Here is a 20,404-nt window from a genome sequence, read left to right as displayed (position 1 = left end):
TCTATAGTTACAGTGTTATATTCCAATTATAACTATATAATTAAAGGAAATTAACATGATATTTTCCTCTGTAACTAGAAGTTCTACCATATTACACTCTCTCACTCATTCTCTCTACCCCTTACACTCTCACACTCTTTTTCTTTTTTTGCCTTCATGCTTTTTTCTGTGGACCTTTTCCCCCCATCATCTCTCCATTGGAAGAAATGTCTCCTTCCAAAGTCCCCGCTCCTCTCAGAATGACAGAGAGCGCCTCCGTTTCCTAATGGCATCCTCCCCATGAATAAAAGTGGACAAAGAGTAGCTGATGCGAGTGTCCAGGGTGTCAGAACTGCTCCCAGTGCTGTGGCCCTTCACGCATGGACACAGGCACTGTGAGATGTTCCTGCGGATATAGCCATCGAAGCAGTAGTAGATGAAAGGGTTGGCACAGCTGTTGGCAAATGCAAAGGGGCTGCTCACTTCCATGCCCGCCTGGGCAAGGACATAAGGAAAGCAGAAAGGTGGCTTCAGGTCCTGGAGCCCAGAGATGATAGCCAGAAGCCTGAAAATGTTGTAGGGAATCCAGGAGAAAACAAAGGCAGCCACTACAATGAAGACAATCTTGATAGATTTCCTCAGCTTTTTGTCATGTTTCCCAGATTTCTGAAAATGCATGCAGAGCTTCTTGGTGATGGAGCAGTAGAAGGTCAAGATGCTCAGCAAGGGGAAAAAGAAGGCCAGAATTAACGTTACCAGTGACACAATCCGTTTAGCAGGTGTGAGCTCCACATCTATGCAGTAAGCCTGGCCATTATATTGCCTGAGTTCTCTGGACAGAAGGGTGGGAAGCCCTAGGAGGCAGGAGAGAATCCAGACACAGATGCAAAGTCCATTAGTGTAGAATCTTGTTCTGACTTTCCTGGCTACAGAGGGGTACATGATGGCCAGGTACCGATCAGCACTCATGCAAGTGAGGAGGAAGATACTGCAATACATGTTGACTGAGATGATGTAGGAACTGCCCTTGCAGAGAAAGGAGCCTGATCTCCAGACCCCCAGCCAGATCTCCTTGTGTACCCAGAGTGGCAATGTGAGGAGGAAAACAAAGTCAGAGGCAGCTAAGTTGAGGATAAAGGTGTCGATCAGCCTGCGGACTCTAAATTTGAAGACCAGGGCTCCCATCAGGATGGAATTGCCGACGATTCCCACCAGGAACACAGTGGTATACAGAATAGGAAGGAAAATGCCCATATATGGCATGTGCAGAGCTTGGCAGTACTCTTCAGGACTCTCAGTGGGAAAGAAATATTCATAGCTATCGTTATAGTTGAAAGGTGTCTCAGACATCTTAAAGAAAAAAAATGATCGAAGCCCGTCTCTGGACGAGCTGACACCACCCTTACTATTATCATCAGAGATAGCAGTGTTGATCTTTCTTCTTTTTTTCGAAAGATCTTAAGAAACATCTTAAAAAAAAAACACACCCCCAGACACACCCCGCACACCCCCTCACACACTTTAATATTCACAATTCTGCATCCCTCTCAGCCAATCATGTAAAGACAAGCAAAAGGAGGGTCTGATTAGTCAAACCCACTCAAGTCAGACGTTCTGTAGGAGTTGATGGGTTGAGTTGTATTTTTTTGTCTAATTGATTTTTATCTGCATTTTGCATTTGACCATGATGCCTTTTAAGGTTGGCTTTTTTTTTTTTAAAGGTTTTGAACTGTTTGGGTAAGGTTTTTTTCTTTCTTTCTCTTTAAGCGGGATATTATTATAGGTGAGAAGGTTTGAGATGATGGAGAGAAACCAGGAAGTGGTTAATACAGCATTATGTTGTTTTCTCTCTCTCTCTCTCTCTCTCCCTCTCTCTTGACTAACTTGTTGTTAGTCTGTTTATATATTTTTCTAAGGCTTGGAGGTTTATACCTTGGCTTATTTTGTCAACTGATTTTCTGGTTACAGTGACTATCACCTATATAAATGTGACTAAGGAAAAGCTGTTTAAAACCCTGCCTTCTCCATTCTGACCTGTAGCAGCAAATCCTGCTATTCCGGCCCTTGGATCTGCACACAGAGTCTTGTCAATGCATATCAGTCCTGACTTGCAGCACTACCTGCTATTCCATTTCTGGATTCCTCTCTGTGTGGCTCAGAGTCAGAAAGGGTCCTTGTTTCCATTTTCTGCTGCAATTTCAAGTCTAAAATTGCTCTTCCTTCCCCATCGCCAGCTCTGCCTAACTACCTCACTCCTGACCTCCAAAATGCCTGTTTATTCCAGTCTTGCCTCCCCCTGGCACTACAAATTCCATGCAGTTCTGGTATGTAGCTCCTATGTTATTCTCTCTTGCTGTCATACTGAAAGCTTTGCTAATTCATTTAATCTCTTATCTGCAACATCTGCTGCTATTCCAATTCCAAGCTACCCCACGTACAGCCCTGTCAGCATTGCTTAGTCTCGATTTAGTCCTTGATTCCAGTACAGCTTTGCCAATGCCAATATTCCTAAACAGCAACACATCTGATTATTCTATTAATCTTTCCAGCCAATAAATCTCAGTTCTGATTTCCAGCCACTCTCCTCTGTCTTCTTCCAACATTCTCCTCCACTCAGCCCTGCAGCTTTAGATCTGCAAACTCCCCAGCTTTTCCAGCCCTGCACCACCACACAACTCTGTCAATGCACCTTAGGCCTGATGACCAGTACCCTCAAATCTGCAGTGGCCCCATGGATTCTGAAATCGTCTTTCAAGAGAAATGGGCTAAGCCTCATAGCTTAGAACATTTAAAATTATAGTGCACAAACTCCACAAAGTATAGTTACAGTGTAGTATCTGTCCTTCCCAGGCACAAGGATAGACTAGATTTATGAATCATCAGTGATCCAGGGAACTTTCCCATTGGTCCACTGAATGAAAGATGTTGAGAGCCAACTGATTTGGGATTTGGTGTTTTTTGGATATGAGATGGTCTGTGAAAAGATCTCTGTTATGAAGTGATCATAGAATAGAAAGGTTTGAGACCCCTTGGACTGAACAAGATAAAAGATCTTTCCCATCTCTTATTTCTGTGATTCTGTGGCACAGTGACTAGAGATGGCTGAAAAATAAGAATAATTTTCACAAAACTTTGTCCCCGTATTTCTTTTAAAAATGTTTAAATTCAGAAGTTTTCAACCAGCTCTAATAGTGAGTTGAGAACTGAGCCAGTTTCATTCATTTCTATTCAAAGGGACTTTTTCCTTCAAAAATCACTTGCAAAATTGTATACCCAGATGGGATGGGATGGGCATTCCTTTCCCTTCAGTCACTGTGTCAGGAAATATGCTAAATTAAAATTAGCTCCACAATAATTCCAGCATGCTAGCAAATACATATGATATATTCCTCTATAGTGTATTTAGAACTAGATTCAGGGGACGCTCATAAATGTATGCAGGGCTCTCTCCCCATCTCTCATCATTAACGATTTAATAGCAGTTTCTCCTTAAGATTAACTTTTTCCACAATGCTCACAAGAAGTGAATCAGTCATAAATATTTAAAAAGACCTTAACTGAGTCATCAAGATATGCATGTGCCCAAATTGAAAAACTACATAGTTGTACCTTTATAGTTTCACACTCCATCTCTTCCCTACAGTTTGTTAAGCACATTTGTTAAGTTAAAAATTAGAGTGTACGCTGTTTGCAACAGGGCTCATTTCTATTTGTTCTGTAGAGTATCTAGCATGCTTTCTGGGTGCTGTTGTGAGTTACCATATTACTAACAATTATTTTACAAATAATTCAGAACATTCACAAGTCCAATGTGAAGTATTATCATAAATAATTAAAAAGTGATCTATAATTGTCAAAAAGGCAGCAAAAAGGTATCTTGAATGTATTAGCCTTGCTTTTGTATTGTGTTGATTCAGTAAGGACTCTTATTCATGTAGGGCCAGATTTTCAGGCACCCACAGCTACAACCAGGTTTTCAATAGAGCTTAGCTCCCATTTATGCACCTAAATTAGGACCAGATTTTTCAAATGTGCTCAGTACTTCTGAGCCACCATTGTGACCAGATCGGTGGCCAGATTTTCAAAACACTCAGCTAAGATCGTTTGAAAATGCAGCCACATGGGAGCTGAAGTCTTCTGAAATCTGGCCCTAAATTCAGTCATTTCTACGCACTAGTTTGAATTAGCACCATTCTCCTTTAATGGTTATATTTTTGCAATGTTCAAAAAGGCATCTTGGGACAATTTTACATACGTTTGTCATGCTTAAAATGTACTAATTGCCTTAGCTATAGAACTAATGTTACCTCAATATTTGCAGTACTGTATTCCCAGTCTTCCCTATGGGAAAAAACAAGGTAATTTAAGGCAAAATTAGGATGCTCTTAAGCATGATGGCTGTAAGTTGAAGTGTAATTGTGTTTCCCCTAAAGCTGCAGCAGCTTTGCAGAAAATAGCGATCATACCAGTTGATTTCCTTGTTCTCATTGGTGAAAGGCTGATAGTACATTTGTGATACTAGCCTTCTGATTCTGTGATAAACTCAGAAATGAGATACATGGCCACACTATCGGCATAGGAAGTCTAAGGCAATATTGATTTTAATTTCTTGAATGCAAATAAAGTTTTCTGTAATCTTAGATTCATGATTCAGCATTTCCAACATCAAGATTTTTAATCGGCTGATAGTCTCTCTATTTATATTTACTTATTAAATGTGCTTTTCTTGTAAATTTACATGTGCCTCAAGCTTTTTGCCCCAGGGTGTTTATATAAAATGAAATAATAAATACATCAAATAAAAAGTGACAGTAATAAACAGTGAGATAATATGAGGGGAACAGAGGTAAATTCAGATATAAAACAGAATGCAATAACTCATAACCGGATACAGTTCAGAAGCCTGCACTAAGGGGAAAAACAGCAGGATCTGCCCACCCATTAAAAAGGAAAGAATTTATAGTCTTGCTGATGCTGATTATGGCAAGTTTGCAGGCACCCAGCTAATACAGATTCCAGCCTGGGGTCTCTTTAACACTTGTCATTGTAATAGCAAGAGGCATGCCAGCTGAGAGGGGTCATTTTCTCTGGTACCAGTTTAGGATACCTGAAATGCTGTTTATGCCAGATGTAGGACATGTTGTCCTCCGTAGGGTCTTGCAACACTGGGGAAACTGTAACACTAGTTAGGGTAAGAACTGCAGGCACTGAGTCAATATATAGGCAAGGGGGTAGTTTTGTGGATGGAGGTGCCAACCAAGGCTATCCTTCTGGATGGTTGTGGCAGATGTAGGGCACGTTCTCCCCCATTGGGTTTCTCTCCTAGTGGAAATTACAGTTGACAACTAGGGTTTGGAAAAACAGAATCAATCTGTTGGGTGGTTGGGTCCTGGGCCACTGATAAAAATAAAGAGGACAGAAGAAACCAACAGTGAGCAGTAAAATCCAAGAGTCTATCTGAAAAATTCTAATGGAGTCTACTGGCGTTTCTACTGTGGTTTAGGGGGATTTGAAATGATGGTCATTAGAGTGGGTTACAATTTTTTAACCAAATGTTTTTAATTAAAAATGCTCTTTTTATATAGATATTTTTTTTTAAATCTATTTTTGCTATTTTTTATAAAACTGTTGTATTAGCCTTCATTATCTTACCATACAAGTATTAACAAATCTTATTCAGAACCTGTATTTTTCTTTAAAAGACCAATTTATGCAAAACTTTTAATCACTATTTATTATAAAAAAATCATTTTTTACTATTTTAAAAATAGCAAATGTTCCAATTTTTTTTTATTTTTAAATACATTTTTAAAAATCTTGCTATGTGGCTAAAATGACCAATCAAATATTATCCAGAGGGGAAAGGGGGAAATAAGAGAAAATGAAAAACAGAGAAGAAAAAAAATTGTTGTCATCCGTGTAATTTTTATGTCATCTTAATGGTGGGATTTGAAAAAATCCCATGTGGATGGGATTTGAAAAAATGTTTCAAAATTTAAAATAAATCCTCTTTAAAAATTTCCATTTAAAAAATGAACAATGCTAAACAAAAATGTTTGAAAATCAATGTTAAAATATTGAAACAAATGTGTGTGAAAACTTTTGTAAAAAATAAAATTCTGCTTCAAATATTATTTTGAAACCAATCTCTCTCTCTCCCCCCCCTTGTCCCCCATTGTCAACAGCTTTCTGGGTCATGTGGACTGTGGAAGGCTTTCCAGCTGGTCAAGAGGTGGAGTTGAATGGGACTGTCCTATGAAAAGCCATTAGAGATGAGGAAAACCAGGATGAAGGGCAGGAAGGACATGCACTTTTGATTGGGCGGGGGGGAGAATTTAAAGATTCTGGTGCTATTCAGCAGGGTTCAGGGCAGGGCATATACACCCTGGCAGAAATCCTGGGGGCATCTGACCTCATGTGCCGCCCCTCCCACCAATCCCACACTGCATCTCTGATGGAGGCTTCTGTTTTAGTTTTGCACAATTGTGTTGGTCAGTTTTGGTTTTGTAAAACCAAAGCTGGGAGTAGTTAGATTCTAGGTTTCTAATCAAAACACACTTTAACATATGGATTCCTTTGCCCATTATAGGCCCCTCATTTAACCTGTGCAGGATGTATAGGAGGGGTGGGGATTTTATTAAATGGGTTGGGGAGGTAATTGTTGTCAACACTTGTGAATTTATTGCTGGTCTCACACACTTTGTTGTTTTCCTTAAAGCCCCAACTCATGCAGCCAGGGCAGTGTGTGAGAATCAGCTTCCATGTGACTGGGGCAGGGAACATCTGGGAGACGTGACATCATCTAAGGAATGTTTTTTAATTATGATTTTTACCATGCTGACTGGTGAGTTGCAGGTGCTCAGCCACACTGGGGGATTGCAGAGGATTTGCTCTCTTTCCTCAGGGGTGAGGAGAAGAGCCAACCAGATGCATGTGAGGAGTCCCTAACTCTGCTTTGCCCAGACACAAATGTAGCTGCTCCCTGCCCCACCAGCACCTAGGGGGCGCACTGCCCAGGCAGTGACAGACTACAACTCCCAGGATGCCGAGCGCTCTGCAGACTACAACTCCCGGGATGCGTTGCGAACAACCCTCCAGGTGAACGACAAGGCCCAGGATGCCCCGCGCCGGGCCCGCCGGGAGCGCCGAGGAGCCAACGGGGCACTACAAGTCCCAGGATGCCCGGCGGCCGGGGGGTGGATGAGCGTCTCTAGGCTGCTCCCTCTCCCCGCGTGGTGCGGGGGTGGGAGACGGAAACGGCAGCGCGGAGTCGGAAGGAGGGAATGAGGAGGTGGACGGTGAGTGCGGGGCGGGGAGGGATATGGGTCGTTGGGGCACGGGGGAGGGGGTAACAGGAGGAGTGCACTGAGGGGGTACATTGGGGGGAGTACAGACAGGGGGCAGGGTGCTGAAGTGGGGGCGGACAAAGGGAGGGCACTGAGGAGGGCTTGGGGGAGGATAGAGTGGGGGGGAGGGAGGACAGAGGGAAGGGCATAGGGGGAAGAGGGATAGCTCAGTGGTTTGAGCATTGGCCTGCTAAATCCAGGTTTGTGAGTTCAATCCTTGAGGGGGCCACTTGGGGATCTGGGGCAAAATCAGTACTTGGTCCTGCCTAGTGAAGGCAGGGGGCTGGACTAGATGACCTTTCAAGGTCCCTTCCAGTTCTAGGAGATGGGATATCTCCATTACTTATTTATTTATTTTAAGAGGGGCGGGGCAGGGCACCCGGGGGGGGGGGGGGAATGGTTTTTTTCCTCTTCTGATGTTTTTGTGCATATTGATTTTTATTCCCTTTTATTTATTTTCACTTTGAGTCACACCCCTTCTCAAATCCCTACAATAATCTTCTCTCAGAGGCTGGTGCCTCTCATGTTTCTCCTTCTACCCTGCCCCCCTGGCCAATTAAGTATAATGAAATACCTCTCAACACCACCATTGCCTTCGCTAGCCGCCTGTGTGAGATAAAGGACACTGTCAGGTTTAAAGTCGTATTCTCTCCTTTTGTTAACTTTCATAAATTTCCTTACTAGCATCACTGATTATCTGAGAAATCATCAGGACAGAATTTGAGGAACTTAACTACTCACTCACTCATTTATGGTTCATGTATCTTGGTCAGTGAAACTGGACTGGCTACTTTCACCTCCTGCTTCCTGGGTGTGAGCATGGTGGTGCAATATTAGGACTACACACAGGAATTTTTGTATTCAAGCAAATGTTTTCATTGACTTTTTTTTTAAATTAACAATTCTGTAAGGTTAGTTATTTAAAATAGAAGTTAAATGGTAGGCTTAAACTACTTCATTTATCAGAGGGGTAGCCATGTTAGTCTGGATCTGTAAAAAGTGACAGTCCTGTGGCACCTTATAGACTAACAGAAGTATTGGAGCATAAGCTGTCGTGGGTGAATACCCTCTTCGTCAGACGCATGTGGTGGGAATTTCCAGAGGCAGGTATAAATTTGCTGGCAAGAATCAGTCTAGAGATAACGAGGTTAGTTCAATCAGGGGAGGATGAGGCCCTCTTCTAGCAGTGGAAGTGTGAACACCAAGGAAGGAGAAATTGCTTTTGTAGTTGGCTATCCATTCGCAGTCTTTGGCTAGCCATTCACAGCATCAGCTCAGGATTAAACAAAGACTGCGAATGGCTAGCCAACTACAAAAGCAATTTCTCCTTCCTTGGTGTTCACACTTCCACTGCTAGAAGAGGGCCTCATCCTCCCCTGATTGAACTAACCTCGTTATCTCTAGACTGATTCTTGCCGGTATATTTATACCTGCCTCTGGAAATACCCACCACATGCGTCTGACGAAGTGGGTATTCACCCACGACAGCTTATGCTCCAATACTTCTGTTAGTCTATAAGGTGCCACAGGGCTCTTTGTTGCTTTTTACCTCATTTATGTCCCTCTAAATAGATCATCATTTGTGAAATGATGGTTTATAAAAGAAAGCTGAATGAATGGAGCCATTAGAGCAGATGGGAAACTTGCACTTCATTTTTCTGCTTGCTACAAAAAAACAAACAAAATGCTCAGTACCTTCGATAAATAAGTTGCTCCACAGTGAACTCAGCACCAGTGATCCCAGGGCAGTTCAGGGGCAGAATTTTAAGCTAGTTTTGAATAACCTCCCTTCCTCTCGTGGTCTTAAAAACAGGGCACTGCTTTTATCCTTATACAGAGGGAGGATCACCACACTGTAAGACTTCTGAAGAAAGTACAAAAGGGTAAATAGGGTATTCTGGGATTTTCCTCCCTCACTTCCAGAAAGAAGCACATTTTGTGTAAATTAGATGCTGCAATGTGAAAGAGGCATACTGATTTTAGTGCAATAGAGGAAACAGGAGAAAGTTGTTAATTGGAGGCTAGGGAAGGGGGGGGGTCAAAGCTAATTTGAGTTCTTTCATTATCTGCCTTCAGTTAAATTCTCTTGAGTGCTATTTTCCTGGATTTTTGGTCCTATGAGATTCAGTGCAGTCTGTCACAAACTCACAGGTCATGCCCACTCTTGGCCCATACAGCCCCCGGAGGGAACCCCCTTCAGTGTGACAGCCCTTCTCAAGGGTCCACTCTCTTTCGGGGGTTAGACCCCTCCACCTCCTGGAACCACACCTCTCTGAGCCCTAGCACACCTGTCTCTCGCCGTGGGCCCCCTCAGGGAGTCCACTCACTCTGGAACCCCGGGGCCTCCACTCTGAGAGGGAATAATGCAACCCTGTTCTCTAGACTGGAGTGACTCTTAGCCAGCGTAAAACAGGAGGGTTTGAGTGTCTGAACACAGCATAGGAAACTCTCAGGGCCCTCAGGCCTGGCCTCCCTCAGCACAGCACATCTAAGTCTCTCCTGCATCCAGGTGGGCTCTGCCTGCTCTCCCTCTCCAGTCCCAAATCCCCGTCCTTTCCAGCTGGGCATCTGATATCACCCCCCCCCCCCCAACCCCCCCCCCTTCCATTGCCTTCCATCCAGGTAAAGAGGGTTGTCTGGACTTCCTCTTCTCTCAGCTATCCTTTGCACCCCACTGGCCAGAACCTGCTGTGACTCCCGAGCTGGGTCACCAGTTGCTGGGGTATCCATTCTCCAGGCCATTGGCTGGGGTCCCAAGTGCCATCGCCAGTCCTCTGTAACAACAAACTCCCTCTCCCATCACCTCATTAAACCAGTAACACCCAGGGAAACTGAGTCCCACCCCCTCTGCATGCAAACCATTGAAAAAACCAAGAGACCCTCCCCCCACTTTGTCACACCGTCACTTTCTGACTGTTTTGTTAACAGGTGTAAAACTAAGGCCCTGATCAATACCCAAGATATTTTTCCCTAGTGTCCTGAGCAAATTTCAGTTAGGGCATTTACGTTCTCCCTATTCCAGTTGGATATATTATTTACTCCTGGGGGCATTCTGCACCAAAAAATTAAAAATTCACACAGTATTTTAAAATTCTGCCTATTTTATTAAAATAACACAATATAATCATGCCAGTTTCAATTATTTTGGTAATTCATTTCAAAATACCCATCAGCAAATATGTCTAATAATACAGATGATAAAGATTCAGGAATGTGTTTTTTACAAATATTCTTTAACAGGAATATTAATATAGAACTTTAAATTAAATACAATACTGAAATGTATTATTCAATTTCCTACACCTACTCAGAAGCAGTGCAAAGGCATGGGAGAGTCAGGAGTAATAGAGGAGCTGAGGGAGAGGGAAGTAATTGCTGGGAAGGAGCCTGGGAGTGAATCTGGAGGGTTGGTGGGTGTTGGTGGGAGACGTATGAAGTGGTTTTTTGGAGGGGGAGGGATTGTTAGGGAGTTGGTGACCCTCCCCCAGGCAGACCCTAGCTAATCCATAGTCTCTCGCATTGTCAGGCATATCTACACATGTTCCAGTGTGTCCCTGCACCCCCACTCAGCCACTCCCCCCTCCCAATGTGTCCCTGAACCCCCCAATCTCCTGCCTCCTTGTGCCCCTGCACCTCCACTCCCATTCAGATCCTGGCTCAATGCTGTCACCCTACTAGTTCCTGTGCCCCCACCTGTCCACTCCCACCCCCCTTGCCCTTTTGAACTTAGTCTATGTGACCCCCACAGCAGCCTTGTTTGCCCTGCGTTGTCTGACCCTGCCCTTATCCAGTACCTCCTCACCTGGTCCCACTGGCAGGGCACTGAGGAAAGCAGCCTTTCCTTCTCCCACTCTGTGACTGGCTGCTCCAGCCTGGAGCTTCCTGCTCTGTCATCTGGCACCACAGCAGACCCTGTTGGGCAACAGTTGTAATTACAGGACCTCCCCAGCAGAATGTATTTTTTGTGGGGTGGGGAGGAAAGCTGCATAGCAGTGCAGAATTCCCCCAGGAGTAATTTCACTTAGAACCCTGCCAGGCTGTGAGGCTGGTTTCACCTCCTCTTTGGCCTTGCATGCTCCTATCTTTCCTATCCGCCAGTCCTACTAAAATGTTTTCGTAAAATTCTCTTCCTTTCTTGTTACTCTGACTGTGACTTTCCCCTTTTTTCAGCTCTCTAGGATGACTTTCCCTTTTCTACTATATGAAATGTAAGCTGCTGCTTGCTGAAAGCTTTCACTCCGTTCTTTACTTGATCACCTCATCCCCAGTTTCATCACATACTGCTGTGAAAATAGCTTTTTTTTTCTTGTGTGCAGTTTCTCCTTCACCTACTCCATTCTTTGGGCATTCTCTCACTTCACTTCTCTTATTGTTGTAATCAGTGTACATCAATCTCCCTTACCTACTTTAATAAAAACACATAAAAACAAAACAATATTTGACAGAGCATTTGTACTTAAGGGTCCATATGCTGCTGTGTTGTTGTGTTTTGTGTCCATCATCCCTTTTTAGACTCTAAGCTCACTTATTACTTCTTGCCACTACCCAAATTGTATAGAACCAAGAACACTGACACACTCAGTGCTACTAAATATACCTTCTGTAAAGCAATTTTAGATCCTTGTGGACAAAAGAGAAAAGTGAGACACATCACTACCAAGCTTTATAAATCGTAATAATTCCCTCCACTCTCCCAGTCACTGTGGGTAGGTCTACACTGCAGTTCGACACCCACAGCTGGCCGGTGCCAGCTCATTCGGTCTCACGGGGCTCGGGCTAAAGGACTGTTTGATTGCGGTGTAGATATTCAGGCTTGAGCTGCAGCCCGAGCTCTGGGACCCTCCCACCTCACAGGGTCCTAGAGCCCAGACTCTAGTCCAAGCCTGAACACCTCCACAACTACACAGCTCCTTAGCCTGAGTCAGTTGTCATTGGCCAGCCCTTCCTATCTTTAAAGCACTTCCTATATGCTTTGGCACATAACTGACAATTTGTAAAGGATTTTATGGTATGACATAAATATTTAAAAGTGTGCATTGTACTCCTCGTGTTCTCTCCCAAGCAGTTATTTTACTGTGTCTGCTTCCTACTCCTACTGAGTCTTGCCTGGGGCTAGAAGCATGACAGTTTCTTTTCTGTAAACGAATGCACCTGTGGTAATTGAGCATGAGTGGATGTCTTTTGCAAATGAAGTTGCATTGGGTGTGGGCATTGTAATGGGCCGGACAGACAAGTGAAGTAGGATTACTGTGGTAGAAGGGACCTTGGTTAATATTTCATCTTAAATGGTCACTGAACACTTGAGCCGTTTATAATCAACTGAAGGTTCAGGATTTGGACGGAAACATTGCTTTTTCGTTGCTGCATGTTGAACAAGAAAAGGAAGAGATGTTGTTATGCATCCAGGGAGGGATTGGTCGATGGATAAAGGGAGCAGTTTATCCCAGCAGGGTCAACCTTGCGTTTGGTCTCGGGGGTTTACCATTATTATTAATTGAACCTCTGAGTTTCTCACCTTTCTCTCCCTCCTCCTCCCCCCCGCAGTTGGAACACTATGATGGATAACCGCTTTGCTACAGCTCTAGTAATTGCCTGCGTGCTCTGCCTCATTTCCACCATTTATATGGCAGCCTCAATCGGTACAGATTTCTGGTATGAGTATCATAGCCCAGCTGGAAATGCCAGCGAACTTGGCAGGAGTATTTTGGAGGAATTCATCAGTATGGACGCAGATGAGAAGACTTATACAGATGCACTGTTCCGGTGCAATGGCACAGTTGGATTGTGGCGGAGATGTATCACTGTTCCCAAAAACTCTCACTGGTATAGCCCACCAGGTAAATTAGTCCATCCTCCAAATAGCATTTTCCTCCACCTTCCCTGTTCCTTCCTGCCTTGAGCTGCAATTTAAGGGTTGGATATCAAACAGTATTTCCTCAAAATGGATCTCTTTTCCAGAAAGCTTCTCTGGTTAATAAACAGTTACAGCAAATATAAAGTTTTAAAGATGCAAAAGGAAAGCCTTATGCAGCTGCTAGTGAGTATTTAGAGAACCAGGATTTGATATGTTAAGGTCTTGTCTACACTTACAGTGGCTCAGCTGCACCGATGCTACCGATGCCAACAGGAGAGCTTCTCCCATCAGTGTAGGTATTCCACCTCACTGAGAGGCGGTAGCTATGTCAACGGGAGAATACCTTCTATTCGCATAGTGCTGTCTACACCGGGTGATGTGGATTTTCCTCACCCATGAGTGATGTAGTTATACCAACATAAGTGGTAGTGTAGACCAAGCCTCAGTTTCATCTTAAAGTGAGTCCAGTGTAATTTGGTTTTTTCTGCACTTTGTTTTCCAATTGAGAGAAATAGCATTGTTGCTTTTTCTTAAAGTTTAAAAAGTGAGAGTAAATATTACTTGCGAAAGTGAAAATGTTATTGTTTCTGACACTTTAAAAAAATTTTTTTTATTGTTTTTCCCACTTTTTTAGAGGAAACATTGTGGTTGAAAAAGTTGGCATTTTCTCAGTTTCTAAATGAAAAATTTTGAATATGCTTAAATTGTGTGTTCCTGAAAATTTTCATTTAGACTGTTTTTATTTTTTTTTTTTTTTTTTTTTTTTGAAAAATGAAAAATTGTCACAACGTTTTCCCATGGAGTCATTTTCAGTGAAACCCCATTTTTAATGAAGGATCTTTTTGATGGAAATTTCAACCAGCTCAACTCAAAAGCATCTTTTAGAACTTCAAAGTGGCGATGGACAAATTTTCAGTGGGAACAAATACCATGAAATATTAAAAAAATTGTTAAAAAAACAGAAATAGAAGTGTTTAAAAAGTGTACTTATGTTCCATGAAATGTTTAACAAGGCATTGAGCTAAACACAGCCGCTTTGTTTGGATATCTAATTTAAAGAATGGAGAGCACTGACCATACAATATTTGGGTATCTTGCATCACATTTATTTCAATCTGTTGTATCAATAAGCGCTGGCGTAGACCTCTAGATTGCCTGGGGGTGCGGCATATTTTAATTTTATGTCACACATTGAAATAAATGCACAATATGTTTATTTTAATAGAATATCAGTATAAAGAAAAAGTTATGGTTGCATAGTTAAGCACTCACTATAATAATTTGGTCAGCACTCACGCATATTAGATACTTTATTTTCAGCTACCACAACAACCTTCCTGAGGTGTCATGTAAGGGATGAGGCAGCTGGCTGTAAAGCTAGCTTGACACACAACTTGAGTGACCTGTATATGCCAGCACAGTTTTTCAATATTCCTCTGATGTAATACTTAATCTCTAGTAAATGCAGTTTACTATTGTAACTCCTAATAATGACTCATTAAAATGAGAGTATGACAAAGTTGTTTATCCTTCTGACAAGGGGACATATTTCTTTCCTGATTTAAGAGCACTGCGAGTGCTGAACTGTGAAGGAGTTATGGTATTTATTGCTTTGGCTGTAAATGTATGATGTGAATTGATCCAGGAAGAAGTGGGATAGGAGGGAGTGGCTAGTCTCTATAAAGATTAACTATTTTTAGGGTGAGAACAGTTCTCAGAAGTAAAGGGATTTCTCATGTAAAAAGAACAGCAGATACTGGATGAAGCAGCATTGTCAAATGAAAATAAGGAATAAAACTGATGGTGGTTATTGCATTTTTCCCCCCCTCCCTCCAGAAACTGATATGGTCAGAAACTGCGTCAGTTTTTCCCTCTCTGATCAATTTGCGGAGAAGTACATGGAGCCTGGGAACCACAATAGTGGTAGTGACCTGAACCGGACCTGTAAGTGCCTTTCACCTCTGGCAGATGTGCGGGATAAAGGAGGCTGGGAAGGAAAAGAAAAGAGGATATTTTCATTTTCAGATTCAATCATTAGTGAGAGAATAAGGAGAGAAGTAACTCTATTTTGATCTGCCCACCTCAGCTAATACTTCATATAATAATCCTGGGTTTTAGTCATGACTTGAAGGCAAGGGTAGGAGATTTGTTTGTTTGCTGTAGGAAAGGATTAATTTAGAGAACATTGTTGTGGGAAAACTCAATAAGTGAACACGCATTCAGGTTCCTCTCTCTCTTTTCACAGGAGGCAGGTTCCTCTCTTCCTAGCTCAGGTTGAAGGTCCCTGATGGCGTAGTGTATGGGAATGAACATAGATGGGCAAGGAGTATGCCAGACACTGACATGTTTTTAACATACCTGTGGATGTCTCTCATACACAGATCTTTGGCGTTTGCAGTTCCTCCTGCCCTTTGTCAGCCTAGGGTTGATGTGCTTTGGGGCTTTGATTGGCCTTTGTGCTTGTGCCTGTCGAAGCCTCTACCCTGCCATTGCCATAGGAATCCTACATTTCCTTGCAGGTAGGTCCTGTTCTGTGCTCCGGTCCCCTCTCTCTCTCCTAGCAGTGTAACTTCCCTGACCGTGTCAGCCAGGGCATCTGTACGGTGAGCTGATTGTCCTTTACTGTTTATTCCCCAGGTCTGTGTACGCTGGGCTCAGTCGGCTGCTACGTAGCTGGAATTGAGCTGCTCCACAAGAAGCTGCACCCACCTGATGAGGTGCAGGGTGAATTTGGCTGGTCCTTCTGCCTAGCTTGTGTATCTGCTCCTTTACAGTTTATGGCAGCTGCCCTCTTCATCTGGGCGGCCCGCACCAACAGGAAGGAATTCACGCTCTTGAAAGCGTACCGTGTAGCATAAATAGGACACTTCATTCATGGCCAGTTGCTGCTTCACAGTATTTTGTTTCAATGTTATAGGCCTTTTCCCATTCATATCCCATCCTTCTTTTGGTCAGGTATTTGCTCCATGCACTGCGTGCTTCTTGCCAGTTGAGTTTCAGTGGTCTGTAGGTTTTGAAGACAAAGACCTCTGGGCCAAATTACCAAACTTGGACAGCTTTCTCTTGCCAGAAGTCTGCAGAATTTTAAGACTTTTATAATATAATTAAAAAAAAATAAAAAATACCCTTTTTGTTTTGTTTGTGGAAATAGTCTTAAGAGCTCATCCCCCTTTTTTAATTATACTACCCTAACTGGACACTCGATCTAAATCTGATCTGAAAAAACTGGAGAGGCATTATGGGAGACAGGATGAATAGGGGAAGAAAAGAGGGAGATGCAGGAGAAGAATGAGAGAACTGCAGAGTGTGAATAATAGAGAATTGGGCACTATGTGTTATGAGATCCCAGCAGGTGATGCACCCTAAGAGCACCAAGCAGAGATGGATGTGCAGAATTGTGTGTAGAAATGTTATAGCTACATCTGTGTTGTTACCTAGTTTTTCTTTCTCTTACTCTCATTAGTTTCTCCTCTCAGCCTCTTCTGACCAGGTTGATGTAATTGGAGCAGTCAGCTGTAGCTTTTGTGCCTGCTGTAAAATAGGACCCCTCCTTTATTGTGTTGAAGGGACAGGCCTCATGCAAGGTTTGGATTTAATTTGGTGTGTGTACATACATACATAAATCTAACTTTTTTTTAAGCTTATTTATTTACCAATGTAGCACACAACAAGCTTTTTAAAAATGTGCTGCTTGTTTCCCACCTTGCCCCACACCTGTTTAAAACACAAATAAACCAGAGTAAAAGCTCAACAGTTTTATCAGAGTTGTTGTGAATTTGATTGAAAAAGGAAATGGCCTGGGACAGATTAATACAATCTTGTCTGGTCACTGTTGTTCATAGTACTCAAGTATGGGAGAGAGATGACCAGTTTCTATACAAAGTTTTTTTTCTCTTTGCCTTAGGGACTCTTTAACAGAGGAAGAGAGTCTAACTAGTTCCCAGTTAGCTCATCCCATATAGAAATCTGCCCTTCAATTGCTCAGAGTCCATTCAGCCTTTGTTGTACGTCTTGGAGGAAAACAAGCCCAACATTCAGAGAGTAAATAATTCTGTTCCCAGTTGGTTAACAAGCTTTAACCCCCCCTTCCTTGCTTGCTGCTGGTTTGATAAAAGAAACATCTAATTGAAAGTGAATTGAGTTGTAACAACTTTCTGAACAAGAGTACCCATCAGGATTGCATTTGCTGACTCAGTGAATCACACAAAACCGGATTCTTCTGTCTCTCTCACCTGTGTAAGTACAGTAATTCCATTTCAATAGAGTTGCTTTGGATTTACACTGGTGTATCTGATAACAGCAGAATTTAGCTCCTGGCCCTTTGTTGGGCAGACAGAATCTTTCTATTACTCTGATCGCAACTGTCAGAGTATGAAGAGATGAAGTTATTTTGTGTTCATTAGAAGAAAGCACTTCAGCAGAAGCAAGTGTAGTATTTAAACATGCGTACACTGATACATCCTGCTGCTTCAAACTGGCATGTGCTGAGTAGCAGTGTGTGTCAGCTAAACATTACAGTGCCTCTCCACCCTTTTGGAATTAATCATTTGAAAGATTTTTGCACACTTGTCTCTATTCAAAGCAAATTATTGTGTAAAGGGATAAATTTTAAAAAATAAAAATGACAGTTGGAAGGACATGCTGATCATGTGCAATACCTTCATCTACTGTGATGCACCAATATCAAACCAACTGCTAATGAGTGCCTGTATATAATTGTGTATACTTCAGCATCCATACTTCTGTCCAAAGGTACCATACACCCAGCATGAGTGTTCACTATGGAGTTGAGAAATGGACAGAACAGGCTTTGGAATTCTGCCAGCCGTCAGCTAAGGCTAGTATCAATTTCCAAAGCCTTTTGCAGCAATAATGTTAACACATAGCACCCATGAAGCACTGCGAGTACTAATAGAACAGCCATTATGGGATATAGAACTAAAAATCTGTGATATAATCACTGTTAGTGCTGTGTTGTAAATTTGGTGCGCTGATCCTTGTGCCTGTAGGGGTGGTGATTTATTATCAGTGCAGGGATCTTTACAAAATGAAAGGAGGGTAGGTATGTCTGTGATACCAGAAAGCTACAATCAACCTGAAATGTCAGTTGATGCATGTTGTTTGGTAGTTCCTTTCCCTCTGTTCCTAAAAGGTCTAGAATGGTGATGCCTCCTTCCTTTCCCAAAATGTCCCAATAGAGTCAATATCTACTCCAAGAGAGCGATGCATTCTTCTGTGCAGAGCTGAGTAACCAGAGAGCTTCTAGTTGCTAGTTCGTGACCTGATCTATGGTGGGGTGGTTTTTTGTTTTTGTTTTTTTTCTCCTCCCCCCGGATATGTTAGTTCCCTTGGTGGGAACTTTTCTCTGGTTGTTTCCTTCCCCTTTCTTCTTAAGAGCTAAGGCATTTGAACCCTTACCGGAACATTTGTCTGCTTGGGTCAAAAGGAAAAAGGAGGTGCTGCTATTCTCCCCCTTTGAAAAAGCAGAGGAGCTGCTATTGCCTAGAAGTCTCTGCCAAGTTCTCTCTCTACTCTTACTTAATAAATGGTTGGTACTGTAGCTCTCAGCTTTCCTGCATCAGGTCCGGGGCAGTGCAGGTTACAGGCAAGCTAGCTTCTTTTGTTTCAACCAGATGATTGTCAAGGTTCTGGATCCTTGATCCCTTTTCAGCCTAAACCATGGCACCCCTCTCTCTTTTTGGAGCCAGACACTTTTCTCCCACCAAGTGTAAAGCTGTAGATGTTTCTCAAATCCTGAAGCACTCTTTTTTTTTTTTTTTTTTTTTTTTGACACTAATGGGGGGTGTCCACCCCACACAAGGCTTGATTGAGTAAATTAGGCCAATTAACCTATAAGCAACACCTGGAGGAAAGCCAAGGAGTGCTAAGGCCTAATTGGCTGAGGAAGTCCAGCTGTGGGAGGAGCTGGGCCAGATTTATAAAGCCAGGAATCTGGCAACAGAAAAGGGCTCCAGGGAAGTAGTCTGCAGTCACTCCCTGGGAGAAGGGAAGTGTGGTTGGGGCTACAGAGGCAGGTAACCTATGGTTATTCCCTGGGAGGTGGGAGTTTGGGCTGCAAACCCAGAGGAGTAAGGAGAGCTAGAAGGTATAGAAGCAGCTCGGGGAGGCAGCAAGGTTCAGGAGGGAACAGATGACTGCTGACTAGTGTCCCTGCCCTGGAACCCCGAGTAGAGGGTGGACCTGGATTCTGCTACCAGCCACTGAGGGAGTGGCACCTGGGGCAGTGAAAGGGAAGGTTGTCTGAGACTGCTGGTGAGAAGACTTTGACTCACCCCCGGAAAGGGAAACAATGTAGCGACCTGGTCTTAGTCACAAAGAGGAGGCTGCGGTTCCTGGGACTAGAGAGGAGAAGAGATGGAGTGCCGAATGGGCTGTTGACCTGGCAGAGCTAATCCCCAGAACCACCACAAGGCAGTGCCATCCACCAGTGAGTAGAGCCCTCAGTCACACACTCATTACTAGGGCCCTACCAAATTCACGGTCCATTTTGCTCAATTTCATGGTCATAGGATTTTTAAAATGTAAATTTTCATTATTTCAGCTATTTAAAGTTGAAATTTCACAGTATTGTAATTTTAGGGGCCCTGACCCAAAAAGGTGTTATGAGGGGATTGCAAGGTTATTGTTGAGGAGTTGCTGCTACCCTTACTTCTGCACTGCCGCTAGTGGTGGCGCTGCCTTCAGAGCTGAGCAGCTGGAGAGTGGCAGCTGCCGGCTGGGCACCCTGCTCTGAAGGCAGAGCCGCCACCACCACCAGCAGAGCAGAAGTAAGGATGGGATGGTATGGTATTGCCACCCTTACTTCTGTGCCGCTGCCTGCAGAGCTGGGCCTTCAGTCAGCAGCAGCCGCCGCTGTCCAGCTGCCCAGCTCTGAAGGCAGCAGCGCAGAAGTAAGGGGGGCATGGTATGGTATGATATGGTATTGCCACCCTTACTTCTGCACTGCTGCTGGCAGGGCACTGCCTTCAGAGCTGGGAGCCAGGCCAACAGCCACCGCTCTCCGGACGCCCAGCTCTAAAGTCAGTGCAGAAGTAAGGGTGGCAATACCATGATTTTCCCCAAAATAACCTTGTGACCCCCCCCCTGCACCTTCCTTTTGGGTCAGGACCCCCAATTTGAGAAATGCTGGTCTCCCCTGTGAAATCTATATAGTATAGGGTTAAAAGCACACAAGACCAGATTTTTATGGTCCGTGATGTTTTTC

At 43.3% G+C, this 20,404-nt stretch overlaps 2 protein-coding genes across 2 annotated transcripts; one reads left to right on the top strand and one right to left on the bottom strand.

The window, feature by feature from the left end:
* Nucleotides 1-234: 234 nt before the first annotated feature.
* Nucleotides 235-1,329, bottom strand: GPR15 (G protein-coupled receptor 15). Its single transcript, XM_034767422.1, has one exon. It carries the CDS (start codon nt 1,327-1,329, stop codon nt 235-237), a length of 1,095 nt encoding a protein of 364 aa, XP_034623313.1.
* A 5,619-nt stretch (nt 1,330-6,948) lies between these two features.
* On the top strand, nt 6,949-16,938 carry CLDND1 (claudin domain containing 1). The gene is made up of 5 exons (XM_034789273.1): nt 6,949-7,277; nt 12,870-13,162; nt 15,016-15,123; nt 15,561-15,698; nt 15,817-16,938. Exons 2-5 carry the CDS (start codon nt 12,880-12,882, stop codon nt 16,035-16,037), a joined length of 750 nt encoding a protein of 249 aa, XP_034645164.1. The 5' UTR covers nt 6,949-7,277; nt 12,870-12,879; the 3' UTR covers nt 16,038-16,938.
* Nucleotides 16,939-20,404: the final 3,466 nt, after the last annotated feature.

The sequence above is a fragment of the Trachemys scripta genome, chromosome 1 (genome assembly GCF_013100865.1).
Source record: "Trachemys scripta elegans isolate TJP31775 chromosome 1, CAS_Tse_1.0, whole genome shotgun sequence".
Lineage (NCBI taxonomy): Eukaryota > Metazoa > Chordata > Testudines > Emydidae > Trachemys > Trachemys scripta.
The sequence above is the reverse complement of the archived record's forward strand: the minus strand, read 5'-3'. Positions and strand labels throughout refer to the sequence as shown.